The sequence below is a fragment of the Symphalangus syndactylus genome, chromosome 7 (genome assembly GCF_028878055.3).
Source record: "Symphalangus syndactylus isolate Jambi chromosome 7, NHGRI_mSymSyn1-v2.1_pri, whole genome shotgun sequence".
In the NCBI taxonomy this organism is placed as follows: domain Eukaryota; kingdom Metazoa; phylum Chordata; class Mammalia; order Primates; family Hylobatidae; genus Symphalangus; species Symphalangus syndactylus.
Genome location: NC_072429.2, coordinates 8527627 through 8547258, shown reverse-complemented (window position 1 = coordinate 8547258; position 19632 = coordinate 8527627). Strand labels below are relative to the sequence as shown.

Sequence of the window (19632 nt, the reverse complement as noted above, 5' to 3'; positions counted from 1 at the left end):
ATATTATACCATATTGTTACTATTTCATAATCAAAATAAAAATAATTCATCAAATTATTTTAATTAAAATGATTAAAACTCCTAATAAAAAATTATGAGTGATGTAATACGGTATCTGGCATTTGTATTTAAATACAACAGGGAAATTAAGTTGGGGGAAGGAACAAAATTTGCAAAATGTTTTTAATTTTTGAAGCTGGGCTATATGTATATAGAAATTCATTATTCTGTTTGACTTTTGCATTCTATTTTTAAAAAACTAATCCCTAATAGAACTGGCCAACTCTCTCAAATGACTTAAACAGAGTATATTCATATTAGGGGAATTTACTCTTTTAACTATATCCCAAAAGGCTCGATTGAGTTATAAAACTAACCTGACTTTTGAACGTTACATTCCCTTTACTTGAAAAACGTAACAGGCCATGCACAGTGGCTCATGCCTGTAATCCCAGCAACTTTGGGAGGCTAAGGTGAAAGGATTGCTTGGGCCCAGGAGTCTGAAGCTGCAGTGAGCTATGATCGCACCAATGCACTGCAGCCTGCGTGGCAAAGCGAGACCCCATCTCTAAAAACAAACAAAATGAACTCCAACAAAACCAATCAACCAATCATATTCAAAAAACTATATTAAGACCTTTTAGGGATTTGGGTGGAGAGATCAAATTCTTAAAAACAGTGATCAAATGATTAAAAAAAAAACTTTAAGAATTAGAATTGTTTGCAAATATGAACTCTAGTAAGACTACAATTGTCGGCTATTATTGATAATGAATTCTTCTGACTACAATATTTGAAAATGTAGCTTTTGTTAATCAAGTACTAGATGTGTAAAGTATTTCACTTGCACCAAATATTGTGGGAATCACAATTTTGAAACTGGAAGACAGTTAAAAACCCACGTCACCTATTCCCAAAGTGTTTCTTCATTCCAGGATGTCCAAGTAAGAATTAAATATTGGTATCTGCCTATCATTTAAAACAGAAGTTTTCAAATGGCCATGCAATGTTTAACTCAGTAAAGAAAATTTTGAATAAATGAAATACAAGTAATAAAAACCTGGGGGTTTGGGGGTTTTTTTGTTGTTTTTGAGATTGAGTCTCGCTCTGTCACCCACGCTGCAGGGCAGTGGCACGATCTCGGCTCCCTGCAACCTCAGCCTCCTGGGTTCAAGAGATTCTCCTGCCTCAGCCTCCCGAGTAGCTGGGACTACAGGCACATACCACCACGCCCAGCTAATGTTTTATATTTTTAGTAGACGAGGTTTCACTGTGTTAGCCAGGATGGTCTCGATCTCCTGACCTCGTGATCCGCCTGTCTCAGCCTCCCAAAGTGCTGGGATTACAGGCGTGAGCCACTGCGCCCGGCAAAAACCTGGGTTTTATTATTCCATTTCACTGCAAGCTCAGCCTCCCGGGTTCACGCCATTCTCCTGCCTCAGCCTCCTGAGTAGCTGGGACTACAGGGGCCCGCCACCACGCCCAGCTAATTTTTTGTATTTTTAGTAGAGACGGGATTTCATAGTGTTAGCCAGGATGGTCTCGATCTCCTGACCTCGTGATCTGCCCCCCTCGGCCTCCCAAAGTGCTAGGGTTACAGGCGTGAGCCACCGTGCCCAGCGATAAATCTTTATTTTCAGAGTAGAGCTGTGAATAAGAATCAAACTGATCGTTCTGACTCAATGTATTATTACAGGAAAGCACAATGCTAGAATCTGGCAAACCTGAATTTAAGTCACAATTACTGGGAGATTTGGCCAAGTCACTTCCAATTTCTCTAGTATATAGCCTTTCTAGAGTACTCAGAGTAGTTTTCAATTTTATGAAGTATAAAATTGTTAGTAGTTTGTCCCCTTGCCGTCAGCAGGAGTCAATTTAATTCAACTACTCTGAAAATTTTCATGAATGCATGGATGAATAAAAAACCTCAAGAAAATGAGTAGCAGCAGCAGACTGGAAATAATCTAGTTAGCTGCCCTTTACAAATGCCCCGTAAGAAAATCAAGCTTGACTTCAACGGAATTTCTACAAACAGTAAACTATGAGGTATCAAATTATTAAGAAAAATACCTAAATTACAAATGATTCATGTGCACTGGCCATTCTAAATCTTTTTCCCTTTTAGTGTTGAAGCTCAAGGCACTGTCAAAAAAAAAAAAAAAAAAAAAAAAAAAAAAAAAAAAAAAAAAAAAAAAAAAAAACAAACAAACAAACAAAAAACAAAAAACAAAAAAACCTTGGAACTTGAGAAAATGAGTTCAGAAATACAAGGAAAAAAGGCAATTAAGAGTAGGAACCTGAAAGCTCAAAGAAGAGGGGAAGGAAGGTTGGCAAAAGACACTCAATGATCCCAGAGGTACCACCCTAACCTCTAAGCATTTCATCTATCCTAATTTTTTAAAGTTTCCTTTGAATTCCTGAAGTTCCATGAATTAGGCCTAGAAATTAGCAAATACCCTTTGTGAAGAACGTAAACTTTCAGAAGAGACAGGGGGTTAGCAATCAATAACTTCTTAGTAAGAAATAATGTGAATATTTTTCTTTCTTCCTATATCCTGAGATCAGCTACTCTGAGAATGAGTTGTTAAAAGAAAGTAAACACTAATTTGGGAACTTGAAGCACTTATTGGGGGAAAGAACAGGAGGCTTGGGTAGTACAATGGCACTGGAAAAAAGAAAATGAAAGGGAAAATAAAGGATAGCAAACACCTTAATCTGTAGAGCTCTGAGACTCAGGAAAAACCTTGTTTTTAAACATCAAATGCTGCTTTAAAAAAATTATCACATACAGTCACTGTATTTGGACTACATCGGAGGCCTAAACATAATGTATGCAGTTATTCTACAACAAACTTTTTGTTTCAGCTTTCTTAAACTCCTAGTCTACTTTAGGAACACAGCCTTACTGTACTGACAAATGTTGCCCCTAAGTAACATAGGAAACCAAGCTTGGTTTCATTATTTGTCCTACAAGAAAATCCCATGCATTTTATGTTTAAAATACATAAACAGATTAGCCAGGCACAGTGGCTCATGCCTGTAATCCCAGCACTTTGGGAGGCCGAGGCAGGAGGATCACTTGAGGTCAGGAGTTTGAGACCAGCCTGGTCAACATGGTGAAACGCTGCCTCTGCTAAAAATACAACAATTAGCTGGGCCTGGTGGCGCATGCCTGTAATCCCAGCCACTCGGGAAGCTGAGGCAAGAGAATCGCTTGAACCCAGGAGGCAGAAGGTTGCAGTGAGCCGAGATCACGCCACTGTACTCCAACTTGGACAACAGAGCAAGACTCAGTCTAAAAAACAAAACAAAACACAAACAGATAAAACTCCAATATTTGTGTAATGCACTTATGAAATAGGGATACTTTTAACAAAAATTAACCTACATCTGGAAATAAGCACTTAGGAATTCTACAACAAAAAATATTCCTACCTGGCTGACTGAACCATAGCAACAGACTTTTTTTTCTCTTGCCCAAGTAAGTAATTTACTACATACTGGGTTTTTGTTTTGTTTTTTCTTTTTTTGAGATGAAGTCTGGCTCTGTCGCCCAGGCTGGAGTGCAGTGGTGCAATCTCAGCTCACTGCAAACTCCGCCTCCTGGATTCAAGCAATTCTCATGCCTCAGCCTCCCGAGTAGCTGAGTAGCTGGGATTACAGGCGCGCGCCACCACACCCAGCAATTTTTTTGTATCTTTAGTAGAGACAGGGTTTCACCATGTTGGCCAGGCTGGTCTCAGACTCCTGGCCTCAGGTGATCTGCCTGCCTCAGTCTCCCGAAGTGCTGGGATTACAGGCATCACTGGGCCTGGCTCCATATAGTTTTTATGTGAAAACAAGGACAGTAAAAGAACAACAACCACAAACCCTAGAGTCAAAAAGTTTATGTTAACCAATCAATTAAATTCCGGAAATTTCAGCAGCACTTTCTTCCCAAAATGATTTCCAATCAAATCCTCTTTCTCCCGTAAGAATTATCACAAACATAAATTGCCTAATAACCTTAATTCTTATAGGTTTACATACTTATGTCATTCGATAAACAGATGCTGGTCAATGTTAAGACTCCTAAGGACTTGGTATTAAAAACTGAAACCTCTCATCAGAATTTCTATTTTTATATCTGTGACTCACCAAACATACTTGGAAATGTCCATTTTCCAAGCTGACTTTCCAGTTAGATTTTAATCTTAAATAAAGTGTGTATGTGGTTTTATTAAACAAACTGTCACAATGGACAAACTGCATGCCTTTCCATGAATGTCTGCTTATCACCCTGATATCACCCAATGAAAAAGAATACAACACTTAAAATTTAATAGAATTCTAACAGTAAACATTTTCTGAGTTTTGGTTTCTAGTACCTGCTTATCTAGAGTTAATAATAATCACCCGTTCAACAATTACAGAAAAAAAAACTTTTAAAGTTAAGTTCTAAATTTGAAGTATATAAAGAATATTCCTTTAAGAATATAAAGTAGTCAAGATTTCCTTTTACTCAAAGAAAATCACTTCAGAGGTGACCTCCATGTACAAAAGGCAAGATCAATCACATTTATCACTGGACACAAAGGATATTTCAAAGGTATTTAAAAATGGTAATTTCAAAAAGAAAAATTAATTTTAATTTTTCTATTGCATTATCAAGACCATACTTGCTTAACAAGTTAATTACGCTATTGATACAAAACATACAGTATTTACACTTAACTGTACAAAATAATTTAATGTTTACAAAAATATTAGAATGTTTAGTTGACTGACACAGTCTTAAGTAATCTCTTCTAGAGAAGTATATAGTAAGACCACTGATTCCCATTTCATTTCTTTTTTAATAAGTCAAAGAAAGGATGCTGCAATGCTTCATCCAAGGTAATTCTTTGAGTTGGATCATATTCTAACATTCTTCGAACCAGGTCAAACAGTTTCTCATGTTCTTCATCATGACAAAGCATAAATTCCTGGGGGAGAAATGTTTTTGTTTTAAAAAAAATTAGTAATAGTGCAAACCTGTGGTTTATTTAACCTTTAATCTTTTTTCTTTTACCTTTAATGGTTTGCAGCGTCTCCTAACATATCTACCAGCAGAACTGTGTTCATCCCAATCTAGCTGGTTATGGTGAAAATACTTGCGTTTTCTACAGAAAAAAAAAAAAGTCTGGATTAGTAAAATAACAAGAGTTGTATCTTTACCCTGCACCCATGAGGGGAGACATGGTAAGCAGCTCTCTCTAGGTGTATAGACTTATATAATACATATGCATACAATTTTTAAAAACCTCAGCAACAATTATATATCAGACATCTTATATCCTCCACCCTGTGAGGTTTTAGTATCTCAACTAAGTTGTTCCTAACTATCACACGTGGAACAATGTCAGCTTAAAACTAGGGGCCGCCTGGATCCAGTCCTGTAAATTCTGTTTTCACTAGATCTAGAATGGGGCTGGAAATCTTTAAATAACTCCCTAGGTGGCTTCTGTGATGAAGCTGTGTTTGGAAATACCACCTTGTCTAAGAATATACAGCTGGTTAAGGACAGAATAAATTTCACACTTAGAGTGATATGATTCCAAAACACAAGCTTTTCGATATTCTATGTATTATTTTTATGTCACCTTAAGAAAACATTTATGCAAACGTAAACTTGAGTTAAAAAAAAAAAAAAACCAAAAAACCCAAAAGCCATTTTGTTTACTAGATCAGTGGTCCTCAACCTTTTTGGAACCAGGGACCGGTTTCACAGATGCAGATCCGGGGAGGAGGGATGATGGTTTGGGATGAAACTTCCACCTCAGATCATCAGGCATTAGATTCTCATAAGGAACCTTCATGCCAGGTAGATCCCTCACATGCGCAATTTACAATAGGCTTCACATTCCTATGAGAATCTAATGCCACTGCTTATCTGACAGGAGGTGCAGCTCAGGCAGCAGTAATGCTCACTCACCCGCCACTCATCTCCTGTTGTACAGCCCAGTTCCTAGGGGTTGGGGACCCCTGCACTAGATCACAAGGTAAATATTTTTTATTATATTAGTTTTTAAAAACATGGCCGAGTGCAGTGACTCACGCCTGTAATTCCAGCACTTTGGGAGGCCAAGGCAGGTGGATCACCTGAGGTCAGGAGTCCAAGACCAGCCTGACTAACATGGTGAAACCCCATCTCTACTAAAAATACAAAAATTAGCCAGGCATAGTGGTGGGCGCCTGTAATCCCAGCGACTCGGGAGGCTGAGGCAGGAGAATCACTTGAACCCAGGAGGCGGAGGTTGCAGTGAGCTGAGATTGCACCACTGCACTCCAGCCTGGGTGACAGAGTGAGATTCCATCTCAAAAAAAAAAAAAAAAAAAAAAGAGTAAGATGCAGTTAGAAGTTACCTCCAGTACAGAAAAAAAAAAAAGTCAAAATCTATAGTCCTTGGAATCAGCATTATAACAACGTTGGGTTTTCTGTAGTTTGAATATATCCTATCGCACGTATCCAACAAAGGCTTCAATCTTAAAACATACCTTGTTTTCTGAATCATGTGTTGTGGTATGGGTCCTAATATTCGTTCCATCATTGCCAGGTGCTCTTTACTATCATGAGTCTAAAAAATGTAAGAAAAAGAAATTTAGCACTCTCCATTTCCCTACAAACACATTAACTTGTTTAATCTAAAATTTCAGTTTCCTTCTTTATTCGTATTTCTTACACTGTTTAAAGAATAACTGGGCAAGGTTACCAGAAAAACTGTCTCCTCATTTTAATCAGCTGCTTAACCAAAATTAACATCCAGTACCCAATGAATAGTTCACTTGTTAACAGTTACTACTCCCAGGCAATAGACATACATACAGTCCCAACAATTCTCTAAACAATTCTGAGCTAGGTATGTGGGAACATGAATTTCAAAAAGGTTAAGATACTACCTCAAAGTCATATAGCTCATATATGAGGAAAGTTAAGCTATCAACCCATGTCAAAGCACATATCCTTAAATTAGACAGTAACAGAGGCTTGGCTAAAGTAGAATACAGAAAACTGTCAAACTTACAGCTGGAATGGTATGCTTCTAGAGCAGAGATTGGCAAACTTCTGTAAAGGGCCAGATAGTAAATATTTTAGGCTTGGCTGGTCATGAGTGGTCCCTATTGCATATTCTTCTTTTTGTAAAAACAGGCACCAGGCAGGATTTCACCATGGGCCAAAGTTTGCTAACCCTTGTTCTGGAGAGCAGAGGCTGTATGCAACACTTTTAAAAGAAATCTATCAACTACTGTGCCTTGCATATTGCTTCCAAATCGTTGTGATACATGACAGGAATAAGTAATACTAGCTTCACGTTTTAGAGAAATTCCTTAGTTTAAGAGTATTTTGCAGGGTGGAGTTAAAATATAAACCACCTCTCAAATAATATATATTTCATTTAAAACTCAAAGTGATTTATAATCATAAAATCACCTGAAGCATCCATTTTATATAAGTCAGATTGAAGAAAGCATTCACTTTGCTTAACTTTTCTTGACCCTACAGCTCACCACTGCAAAACCAGACAATACCTCCCAGAACTGATCGATAACCATGATTCTAAGACATCAAACTTATCTATAAACTCAGAGTACTTTTCAACAGGATCTCTACAGATTAGACAGAAACAGAAATCTGGTGAGGTGCCCCACAAACAGGGAATTCATCATTTTGCAATAGCTGCCTAAGTGACTCTGAGCCCATCATAGCTGCATGCCCCCTGCACTGCTCTAACTTCAAATCAACCTCAACAGTACTAGCTGGGATCTCCAGCCCCTCTTCCCCAAACACAACACCTTGATCATACCACGACCCTACTTAAAGTTCTTCAGTGGTTGCATCACCTAAAGCTTTCAAGAATTTAAATTTCAGGCTGGGTGCGGTGGCTCACACCTGTAATCCCAGCACTTTGGGAGGCCGAGGAGGGCAGATCACTTGAGGTCAGGAGTTCGAGACCAGCCTGGTCAACACAGCAAAACCCTGTCTCTACTAAAAATACAAGAAATTAGTGGGGTGTGGTGGCTCGTGCCTGTAGTCCCAGCTACTTGGGAGGCTGAGACATGAGAATCACTTGAACCCGGGAGGCAGAGGTTGCAGTGAGCCAACATTGTGCCACTGCACTCCAGCCTGGGTGACAGAGTGAGACTCCATCTCAGGGGAAAAAAAAAAAATTTAGATTTCATATGTAAGTACAACTTAAGGACAGAGTGGAAAAGAATGTAGAGTTTCCTACTTTTTGTTTTACCAATTAAGGACTTTTTATTTTTAAAAGCAAACTACCAACAACTATGACTATCATTACATAAAAGAGACATTTAAAAAAAAAAAGGAGGGATAATCTCTAAATAAGGGTCAGAATGGCAACCCTGGACAACCATTTTCACTTTGGACCAGTCTACTTTTGGAATCCACTGACTTCTAGTGACTTTTAGGATCAAACCAATACCTTGCGAGGTCTTTTATGAATTGATCCTTGCCTATTATAATTTTCCCATTTATACAAGACACTCTGACAACGCTATTCTTCCCTGAATAGAATATATTCCTTTACTCCTCTATGCATTTACAGATACTGTTTCTTCTTCCTTATATGCCCATTGCACTCCAGTTTTCTAACTCCTCCTCCTCTTCCTATGTTCTCAGTGACGCCTTCTCTAAAGAAAGTAATTATTAACCTTTCCTGGGTTCTCCCTATCTACACTTTTTCTTTTTCTTTTTTTTTTTTTTTTGAGACGGAGTCTCACCCTGTCGCCCAGGCTGGAGTGCAGTGGCGCGATCTCAGCTCACTGCGAGCTCTGACTCCTGGGTTCATGCCATTCTCCTGCCTCAGCCTCCAGAGTAGCTGGGACTACAGGCGCCCGCCACCACGCCCGGCTAATTTTTTATATTTTTAGTAGACACGGGGTTTCACCATGTTAGCCAGGATGGTCTCGATATCCTGACCTTGTGATCCGCCCACCTCGGCCTCCCAAAGTGCTGGGATTACAGGTGTGAGCCACTGCGCCTGGCCCTCCCTACCTACACTTTCTACATTGTTCTGTCACAGCAAATGCTACACTATACTGCAATCGTTTTCCAATGTCTTTTGCATGACTTGAGGAAGATCTTGTCTCTTCACCTTTATGTACTTATACTTAGAAACGCCTAAGACATTATAGATGCTTAATACTTAAGAGTAAAATACAATCCCTTGTTGTTCCTGAATTCTTTTATAAAAAGGAATAAGTGACTCGTTCCTGGCCATATTGATAGTCAACATAACTAGAACTGAAAACTGGCCACATTAACACTACTGCAAATTTATGAAGGAGCTCTACAATTTAAAAAAGGAGATAGTATGAACCATACATGAACCATGTGTTACAAACACTAATCACATGCAAAATTAACTATGATCACTCACTCATAGTAACATTTCATTCAACTGTGGTTTTAAAGAATGACCATTTTGCCTAAGTTTTAATCTCAAGAATAATGATGTATGGCAATTTTCCAATATGGAAGTCAAAACTTTAGCATACCTTTAACGTTTACAATTTGTTATGAATTATTAAATGGAATTTACTAGCCACGTACCTGAAAGACTGTGAAACCAAGGTAATATTCAATAAGAATGCAACCTATGCTCCAAACATCACACGGCTGAGACCAACCTAAAGCTATTTTAAGACAAATAGAAACATTTTACTATGCAACAACTTTTAATTGACAGTACATTAAATCCTTCTCTATATGAGTGCTCCCTTTACAGAACCCATTTGGGAGAATATGACACCAAATTCAGGGTTTATATTTCTAGTTTTACAGCAAATGTTATTCAACACACTGCATAGTCCATATGCTCACATCAAGACATGGTATTCTAACTAGAGACGGGTGCATGTTATGTAAAATAAAAGGGGGCTACCATTTTCCAAGTATACAACCAATTTGTGCAAATATTCCATAGCCTCTGAACTGTTTATATAATGGGAGAGCGTGCTGTTGAAAGCATCATTATGCTCAGTTCACGGTTAGTCCAAGAATTTTTATATTTTATTAGCACAAATACAGGTTTATAATTATCCTCAGAATGAAATTACTAATCCCTTATCAATTATCATCAACTTGATGCATGAGTTTACTTCTTCCATTAAGAGAAATATTACCGTTTTGCACAAATTGTATAAAAAATATAATGGGAATTATAAGCAGTTTCACCTATAAGCAGAAATTACAGACACATTGGAGCTCAGAGAGGGATCTATATATAAACATCAGGGCTGTCTATACATGATTTTATACACTTTCTCCTTCAGAATTCTCAATGACAGTATTATTCAGATCAGAATAAAACATCCAGCCTTCTTAAATCTCTACTGACTGGGAAGGAGAAAGAACCTACCACACAGATATTTTAATATTTCAAAGATCAAATATTTAGTAAAAAAAAAAGTATAAAATCTATATTCAAAGACATTTCCATTACTTTTATTATCACTGAAGTTAAAGATAAAAGAAGAAATATATTCAAGTCAATATATAATGACTTAAGTCATTTTTGTTAACCGCCCGCTCCAGTGTCCATCATTTGAACAAATGGATAATAGAGCATGGGCCAGGCACGGTGGCTCATGCCTGTAATTCCAGCACTTTGGGAGGCCGAGGAGGGTGGATCACGAGGTCGGCAGTTCGAGACCACTCTGACCAACATGGTGAAACCCCGTCTCTACTAAAAATACAAAAAAATTAGCTGGGTGTGGTGGCAGGCGCCTGTAATCCCAGCGACTTGGGAGGCTGAGGCAGGAGAACGGCTTGAAACCGTAAGGCACAGGTTGCAGTGTGCCGAGATTGCGCCACTGCACTCTAGCCTGGGCAATAAAAGCAAAACTCCATCTCGAATAAATAAATAAATAAATAAAAATAAAAAATAATAAAAATTTTAAAAATATATACATATAAAAATTAGCTGGGCGTTGTGGCGTGCACCTGTAGAATCCCAGCTACTCAGGAGGCTGAGACAGGAGAATTGCTTGAACCCGGGAGGCAGAGGCTGCAGTGAGCTGAGATTGCACCACTGCACTCCAGCCTAGGCAACAGAGTGAGAGACTGTCTCAAAAAAAAAAATAAATAAATAATGGAGCATGGTTTTTACCTATTAACATACATAAAATCCGTAAATGCTAGAGCCTGGACCTCATAAAAGTTTTGTTTTTCGATCAGGCACGGTGGCTCACACCTATAATCCCAGCACTTTGGGAGGCCAAGGCAGGCGAATCACAAGGTCAGGAGTTGGAGACCAGCCTGGCCAACGTGGTGAAACCCCATCTCTACAAAAAATACAAAAAATTAGCTGGGTATGGTGGTGGGCACCTGTAAGCTCAGCTACTTGGGAGACTGAGGCAGAATTGCTTGAACCCGGGAGGCAGAAGTTGCAGTGAGCCGAGATCGTGCCACTGCACTCCAGCCCGGGCGACACTGCAAGACTGCGTCTCAAAAAAAAAAAAAAAAAAAAAAAAAAAAAAAAAAAAAGTTTTATTTTTCAACCATTCCTATCTCCCAATTTAGTCTTTTCACAGGTGACTGTCATCTTCTGCCGTCCACCATTCTAAATCATCTCATTCTTGGATGAGTTAGCTTTTATACCCAACATGAGGCCAACCACCCACTTCAACTCTAGCACCTGACTACATTTTCCTCTCCAACTGAATCATGCCTTCGCCCTCACTCCACAAACAAAGGACCTTTCTATTCTCCCAATCTCCTCATTCTTTCTCCTCAAGGCCAGTGACTCCAATTTCAGATTTGTACTATCCCTTGCTTGGCCACATTTGGAACTTTATTATTAACAAGATTGACCATATTCTGGTGGGTGCAGTGGCTCACGCCTACAATCCCAGCACTTTGTGAGGCCAAGGCAGGCAGATCACTTGAGCCCAGGAGTTCGAGACCAGCCTGTGCAACATGGCAAGGCCCTGTCTCTGTTATAAAAAAAATAATAATAAAATAAAAATCCTTGACCAGGCGCGGTGGCTCATGCCTGTAATCCAAGCACTTTGGGAGGCCAAGGCAGGAGGATCACCTGAGGTCAGGAGTTCGAGACCAGCCTGGCTAACATGGTGAAACCCCATCTCTACTAAAAACTATAAAAATTAGCCGGGTGTGGTGGTGGGCACCTGTAATCCCAGCTACTCAGGGAGCTGAGATAGGAGAATCGCACGAACCTGGGAGGTGGAGGTTGCAGTGAGCTGAGATGGTGCCACTGCACTCCAGCCTGGGTGACAAAGTGAAACTCCATCTCAAAAAAAAAAAAAAGGGTTACTATATACTATATTTTACTCAATCTAGGATAGCATACTATATGATGCACCACTGTTTCATATACCAGTAACAAAGAAAAAATGCCAAATATTTGGGGAAAAATCTGATTCTTAAAATGAGGAATCTATTGCCTTCTAATCTCTGAAAATACCTCTCTGTCCACTATCTCTTCCCATATTGCTTTCTTTTACCTTTACACAGTAGCTCCTTTCAATTTGTACTAAGCAGAAACCCTACTATTATGCATTTAAAAGACAAGCTCTAGAGTCGTGCTTGTTCAATATGGTAATATGGTAACCACTAGCCACATGTGGCTGTTTAAATCTGAAATTTAAATTAATGTAAATTCAAAACTCAGTTCTCCTCAGTCACACTGGCCCCACTACAAGGTAGTCAGTCACGTACAGTGACTAGTGGCTACCATATGGGACAGTGCTGAAATGGAACATTTCCATCATCAAGGGAAGTTCTGTGGGCAAGAGCTGCATAGCATTCTTGATTTCCTCACCACTTTACTACTCTACTCTAGGTAAATATCATGAGTTTGCTTTTACACTCCTATTCTGAACTACCAAGTCCTGTTGGACACACAAAAAAAGTAAAAAGTATTAAAATACGATTCCACAAAAATGCTTTACAATCTAACCTCAGTTGGACCTAACTTTAGGCTAAGTAATCAGCTTATTACATTCAACTCTTTTTTTTCTTGAGACGGAGTCTTGCTCTGTCGCCCAGGCTGGAGTGCAGTGGCGCAGTCTCGGCTCACTGCAAGCTCTGCCTCCCGGGTTCACGCCATTCTCCTGCCTCAGCCTCTCCGAGTAGCTGGGACTACAGGCGCCCGCCACCACGCCCGGCTAATTTTTTTTTTTTGTATTTTTAGTAGAGACGGGGTTTCACCGTGGTCTTGATCTCCTGGCCTCGTGATCCGCCCGCCTCGGCCTCCCAAAGTGCTGGGATTACAAGCGTGAGCCACTGCGCCCGGCACATTCAACTCTCTTAATATGCCTGATCTGAATGTTTCCCAATATCTCCAAGCTCCCAAGCCAACCTCTGACTTCCCTGATTTATTAACACGACCTGATCTATAAATGTTGAGGCATAACACTCCCTTAATAAGTCCCTTCTTATTTGAAAACTCTGCACCTTAACTCATTTTCTTTCCCAGACTTTCTCACAGCAAGGGTTATCACAGGGGCTCTCCTCTTGGGGAAGCCCCTCTTTCTTCTCTTGACCTTTATCCATCCGGTATCTAGACATCTGCCAACCAGTTTCCTCAGTATTTTTACCAGCCATGTGCTTTTGTGATGGCATGAAAATAGGTACTCATATAACTTCAAAATCACGTTTCTTTGACGCATTTAGCTAACACAGCCTGTTCTCTTATGATCATTTAAGATTTACTTGTTCAAAAATAACCACCACCTGGAATATCTTTCGCAGACAGTATCACATGTTTACCACTCAGGAAAAGTATTTATAGCAATGTCCACACATTTTTTATGAAAATAGAAAACGTTTCCTGAATCCTGCTAAGAAGATCATACTTCCCCACCCCACCGGTAAAGCTGTAAAGAACAAAAATCTCTTATTCAATTATAATATCAGAAAGCCTGGTGTCTACTGACCCAAAATGACCTCGGGAGCTCTGTAGTGCCGGGTAGATACCAAAGTACTGTGATGTTCATCATCATACGTTGCACTTCCAAAGTCAACAACTTTGATATCTGTGTTTTTCAGTGTGCGTTCATCACGTTTCTAGAGAGATACAGTTGAGTAAATATGAAATTCAATAGATGTATTTTATAGCACTACTCAAAAGGCCAGCACATGAATTATCTTCTTGATTGTCAAAGTAAGCTCATGAGAAAGGCAAAGAAGGATTACTTCTTTTTGGTTAAACATCAGGATACAATAAGGCTCAGAGGTGAAATTCCTCATCCAAAGATCATCACGTTAAATTAATTTTAAAGACAACCACCAAAATTAAAACAAGTCTTTAACTTACCATTTTAGAATTATATTTGACTACATAGTCAGACTTCACAAATAAAATATTTTCAGGCTTCAGATCTGTATGGGTTAATCTATTATGATGTAAAACTACAAGAGAACAAAAACACATTATTAGTTTCACTTACAAACTTGATTTGTACTAGCAGGGAAAGGAGGACTGGCAAAGGATACAGCGGTCAAGAGACGTTTCATCTTTACTTGTAAAATGCCTGCTTTTTAGTGACAACATTTGAATATATAGCTTGTATAATAAAAACAAGTTTTCTGGTGCTTAAAGATTTATCCTAATTGTTAAGGAGGTACAAACATAAAAAATATTTAAAAATAAAGATTTATCGCTAGGCACAGTGGCTCACGCCTGTAACCCTAGCACTTTGGGAGGCCGAGGGGGGCAGATCACGAGGTCAGGAGATCGAGACCATCCTGGCTAACACTGTGAAATCCCGTCTCTACTAAAATACAAAAAATTAGCTGGGCGTGGTGGCGGGCGCCTGTAGTCCCAGCTACTCAGGAGGCTGAGGCAGGAGAATGGCGTGAACCCGGGAGGCTGAGCTTGCAGTGACCCAAGAGTGCCACTGCACTCCAGCCTGGGTGACAGAGCGAGACTCCGTCTCAAAATAAATAAATAAACAAATAAAATTATTTATCAAGTGTACTTACAATTTATTGACTGGCAGATCTGATATGCCATCTGCCTGATGTGGTCGATTTGAAATGGCAGAAAGCTGTTTTCTTTAATGAAATCATAAGTACTAAGTCCCAGCAGTTCAAATACAATACAAACATGACCATGATGATCAAACCATTCTAGCATCTGGACACATCGGCTAAAACAGAGCAAAATAATAATTCAGTTTACAGAAATCTGAATATTTCATGTAATATGATGGCTCCTAGGTTAAAGTTATACTTACAAGACACTATTGGGATCAGTACTATTTAAGTGCTCTAATACTTGGATTTCTGAACGAGCTGCTTCACGGTAACGGCCTACATTTTTTACGATTTTCACTGCTACATGCATGCCATCCCTGAAAAATAAAATTAAGATAAAAATGATAAATGTACAAGAGTGAGTTGAAGCCATGTTATGCTCTAAAGCATAATCTTAATTACCAATTCCTCTATGCCATTTAAAATAGTCTTTCAGAACATATAGCAGATTCCATATAACATCTTCTCCAAACATTTTGATAAAATACTTTATATGAAGTGATAATTCCCTTAATACTTATGAGTATTAACGTTTGCTCCCAGAATTTTAAATTTAATTACATTTTATACAACAACAGTTTTAAAAGATACATACAAATGTAAACCAAAAATAGGCCATGCTACTGTTGAAAGCATTCATTCATTTACCAGGCTAGGCCTCCTCTGTGCCAGGCAATGCATAGATATTAGTGATTAAAAGACGGGGTGTGTCCCTACGTACTTCAAAGTCTAATGGAAAAGACAGACACAGAAACAACTTAGACTTCTTCACAGAAGAGGTGCCACATAACTGAGTCCTGAAAGATAGCTGGGAGTTTGTCAGATTGGGAGGGAAACACACAGGTAAAGGAGACCCCAACTCTAAGTAATGAGGCCCAGAAAACCCTTAGCAGATGCACTGATGCCAGTTTACAGAAACAGCTACAGGGGAGGGCAGTGGGCTGTAGACTGGGGCATCTGTCAGAATGCTTCCTAAAACGTACAGAGCATGAATGTTTCAAATCTTCAATTTCTTTTTATCTTCCTTTTTAAACCTAATCTACCTACAGATGAGCCAGCATTCAAGCCTTCTTTTTCACTATGACCCTTCCACTTTACAAAACCATAACCATCTCTTACTAGTGTAACAAGATGTATGCCCTAGGCTATAAAAAACATTTGGGGCAAACAAACACGTATTCTAATGGCTGGATACAAAACCTTTTTCCACATCCAGTGGGTTTCCAATTCATTGCTTTCAACAAGGCCCCAATGAATGTGAACTGATAAGTCACTAAAAAAATTTTTTAATGTTTGGTATATACCTCAAGACTTGAAAGAACTCTAATAAGATTACTGTGACAAAGCTTCTACTCCTATCTATTTAATTATATGACCAGAAAGTTTTCTCAGTGCTTGTATCCATAAAAACGAAAAAAGAAAACAAACAATGCTAAACAGTCAGATATTTATCTATGGCCACATGTACTCATTCTTTTAGAGGCCCCAACTGCCCCAATAAAGGAAACATTCCAGGCCAGATGTGGTACAGGTGTGTGCCACACGTGACTACAGGCTCACACCTGTAATCCCAGCACTATGGGAGGCTGAGGCAGAAGGATCACTTTAGGCCAGGAGTTCCACACCAGCCAGAGCAACACAGTGAGACTCCATCTCATTTAAAAAAAAAAAAATTTAAGATACATTTCATTATATACACCAAGACTTAGACTTTCAAGAAATTCTAAAAGGACATTAATGGGATGACTGGTGAAATCTGAATAAAGTCTGCAGATCAGTTGGCAAAATTTGAAAACATATGTATGTATAATGATAAAGTAAATCTTATAAAATGTTAACATTTGGAAAATGGGTTAACATTTGGAATATATGGGAATCTTTGAACTATTTTATCAATTTTTCTGTAAGTCTGAAAATATTTCAGAATACTTTAAAGTTCAATTTACATTCACATATTTGTTGCAGAAAAGCAAAATGTGGGGATAATTTAGGATAGTATTTATGGAAAGTGAAATGACAATAAATTCAGTAATAAAACCTGTCTAAGTATTCAAGAAGAGTTTGTTTATGGATGATGGTAGCTATCAAGCTGCTATGGTATTTAGATTCCCTGAAATGCATTTAGAGAGAAGTAAGTTTTATTTTTTAATATTAATATTTACAACAGGTTGGAAATTACATCCGTCCCAAATAATTTATGATAAAAAATTTTGTCATTTTAGAAATGTGCAGTTTCGCGAAAGTTCTAAGAGCTTCACTTACAAAAGTTTTCAAGCCACAAAATAGGGGCCCTAGAGGAAAACGGTAAAATGAGGCAGAAAGGGTCAAATCACAAACTTTATTCTCTAGGCCCTAGATAAAAAAATTTCTTTATAGTTTAGGAAGCTAACTCTTAACATTTAAGATTAGACATGCTTTATTGCCTCTGTAATCCGAAATTGCCAAATCTTGTATACAGGGTCAAGGGCCTCAGTTCTGGAGTTCTAGGAAATTCCTTCACTTGAACATCCACTTTAATTTCAATGATTTCCCACTGTTGAAACTTGTCATCATTCTTTTTTTTTATTTTTTTATTTTTGAGATGGATTTTCACTCGTTGCCCAGGCTGAAGCGCAATGGCACAATCTTGGCTCACCACAACCTCCACCTCCCTCCCCTCCCGGGTTCAAGTGATTCTCCTGCCTCAGCCTCCCAAGTAGCTGGGATTACAGACATGTGCCACCACACCCGGCTAATTTTGTATTTTTAGTAGAGAATGTATTTCTCCATGTTGGTCAGGCTAGTCTTGAACTCCCAACCTCAGGTGATCCGCCTGCCTTGGCCTCCCAAAGTGCTGCGATTATAGGAGTGAGCCACTGTGCCCGGCAGTCAGCATTCTTAAGATCCACATTCATGGTAAATAAATCATACACAGTTCAAGAAATTTTGGTGAGTAATGTACCCCCCAAAACACGTGGCTACCATTTAAAATCTATTCCATCTTGGCCAGGCACGGTGGCTCAGGCTTGTAATCCCAACGTTTTGGGAAACTGAGGCGGGCAGATCACTTGAGGTCAGGAGTTCAAGACCAGCCAGGCCAACATGGTGAAACCCCATCTCTACTAAAAACACAAAAACTAGCTAGGTGTGGTGGCGGGTGCCTGTAATCCCAGCTACTCAAGAGGCTGAAGCAGGAGAATCACTTGAAGCCGGGAGGCGGCAGTTGCAGTGAGACAAGATAGCACCACTGCACTCAAGCCTGGGCAACAGAGGCCCTATCTCAAATAAATAAATAAGTAAAATTTCATCTAAATTATGAATCTTTCCCCACCAAAAATATCAGAATGTTCGAAAAGCAAAAAAACAAACTTACATGCCATGATCAATGCACTCTACAACTTTGCCAAAGGCTCCTTCACCCAAAGTGTCCACGATTTCATCTAAAGTGAGGAGGGAAAAAGAGGTGTAAGTACCTGAGTACAAATTGTCTAGTTATTCAAACAATGAATGCTTAAGTGTGGAATATTTTCAAATGATCTCTATCAAAGCATAACTAAGGTTTCAGCACTCAAATTATTTTAGTTTCAGCTGCTACAAAAACAATTAGATAGAGCTATCTTTCTTGCTCTAATCTCAAATTCCACTGATTATTTTGGAACTTTAGAATAGAAATATTTAAATTCTACAGAAAAGAAGAAATACAAAAGAACAAACAAACCCACAAAAAACAAAATAAAAAAGCAATGAAGAGTTCTTTAGCCCCCCGCTGACAAACTATTCTTAAAAAGATTATTCTTTCTGCAAAGTTTAAAAAGTGTTGAAAAATATTCTATACATCTTGCTCTTAGAACGTCTCCACTTTGACAGATCAGGTGACCCTCCTCATCATCCTCTATACTCCTGGATCTTTTCCTTCGGTGGCTCTTCTGGAACGGCAAGTGGGCAGCACCAAGATCGTCCAGCCAATCAATATATCAGAGTGAATTCAGGGCAGAATACGCAATTCATTCAGCGGGGAGATATTCAGGCATTCAGATAAGCACCAGGCCACGAACAGTTGGCAGGAGCAATTTCAAATTCAGTCCCCAGAAATTCACAGGGCACAGTTTATGTTACAGAAGAAAAACATGGCAAGGAACAGATTTTCAGATAAGATACTTAAAGTGGCAATAGAAAAAAACAACACAATTGTCTCTTTAAAATACTGATTTACTTGAAGTCTGAAATTTAAAGAATGCAATGTCATGATTTACTTATCTCTTGCTATAAATAGCATATGCTGTGAATTGAGATGTCTAGTTTGTCAGAAAAATGTTTTAAAATGTCAAGACTATTTGAAATTATTCTAATTTAACAATATTTTAAAATATACATGATTAAAATAAAAGGGGAAAATAAAAGCTAGTTAATTTCAATGTTCAATCTAATAAAAACTGGTTTTACTGAAGAAAACTTGGGGAGAAACTAATTCAAAGTTTACTGTTCAAGCAGGTGAAGATGTCTGAGTGTTTAAAAAAAAAGGGGTGGGGGGGGCAGACTTTTTGGATGTTTCCCATTCAGCACCCATTTTCACAACTTCAAAAGAATTCATCGCAGACAATGATGCACCG

General features: G+C 38.7%; 1 protein-coding gene across 8 annotated transcripts in view; it reads right to left on the bottom strand.

The window, feature by feature from the left end:
• Window positions 1-2143: 2143 nt before the first annotated feature.
• The window catches only part of CLK4 (CDC like kinase 4), a 30085-nt gene continuing 12596 nt past the window's right edge, over window positions 2144-19632 (bottom strand). For 7 of the 8 annotated variants that reach the window (XM_055285029.2, XM_055285031.2, XM_055285028.2 and 4 more), the window contains 10 exons: window positions 18858-18948; window positions 18396-18462; window positions 15244-15360; window positions 14990-15156; window positions 14322-14416; window positions 13942-14071; window positions 9593-9675; window positions 6517-6596; window positions 5051-5141; window positions 2144-4964 (listed from right to left, as the gene is read on the bottom strand). In XM_055285029.2, coding sequence (XP_055141004.1) covers window positions 4824-4964; window positions 5051-5141; window positions 6517-6596; window positions 9593-9675; window positions 13942-14071; window positions 14322-14416; window positions 14990-15156; window positions 15244-15360; window positions 18396-18462; window positions 18858-18948 — 1062 coding nt within the window. In that variant the 3' untranslated portion in view covers window positions 2144-4823. The remainder of the gene's footprint in view (window positions 4965-5050; window positions 5142-6516; window positions 6597-9592; window positions 9676-13941; window positions 14072-14321; window positions 14417-14989; window positions 15157-15243; window positions 15361-18395; window positions 18463-18857; window positions 18949-19632) is intronic. The other variant, XM_055285033.2, reaches the window with a different exon arrangement.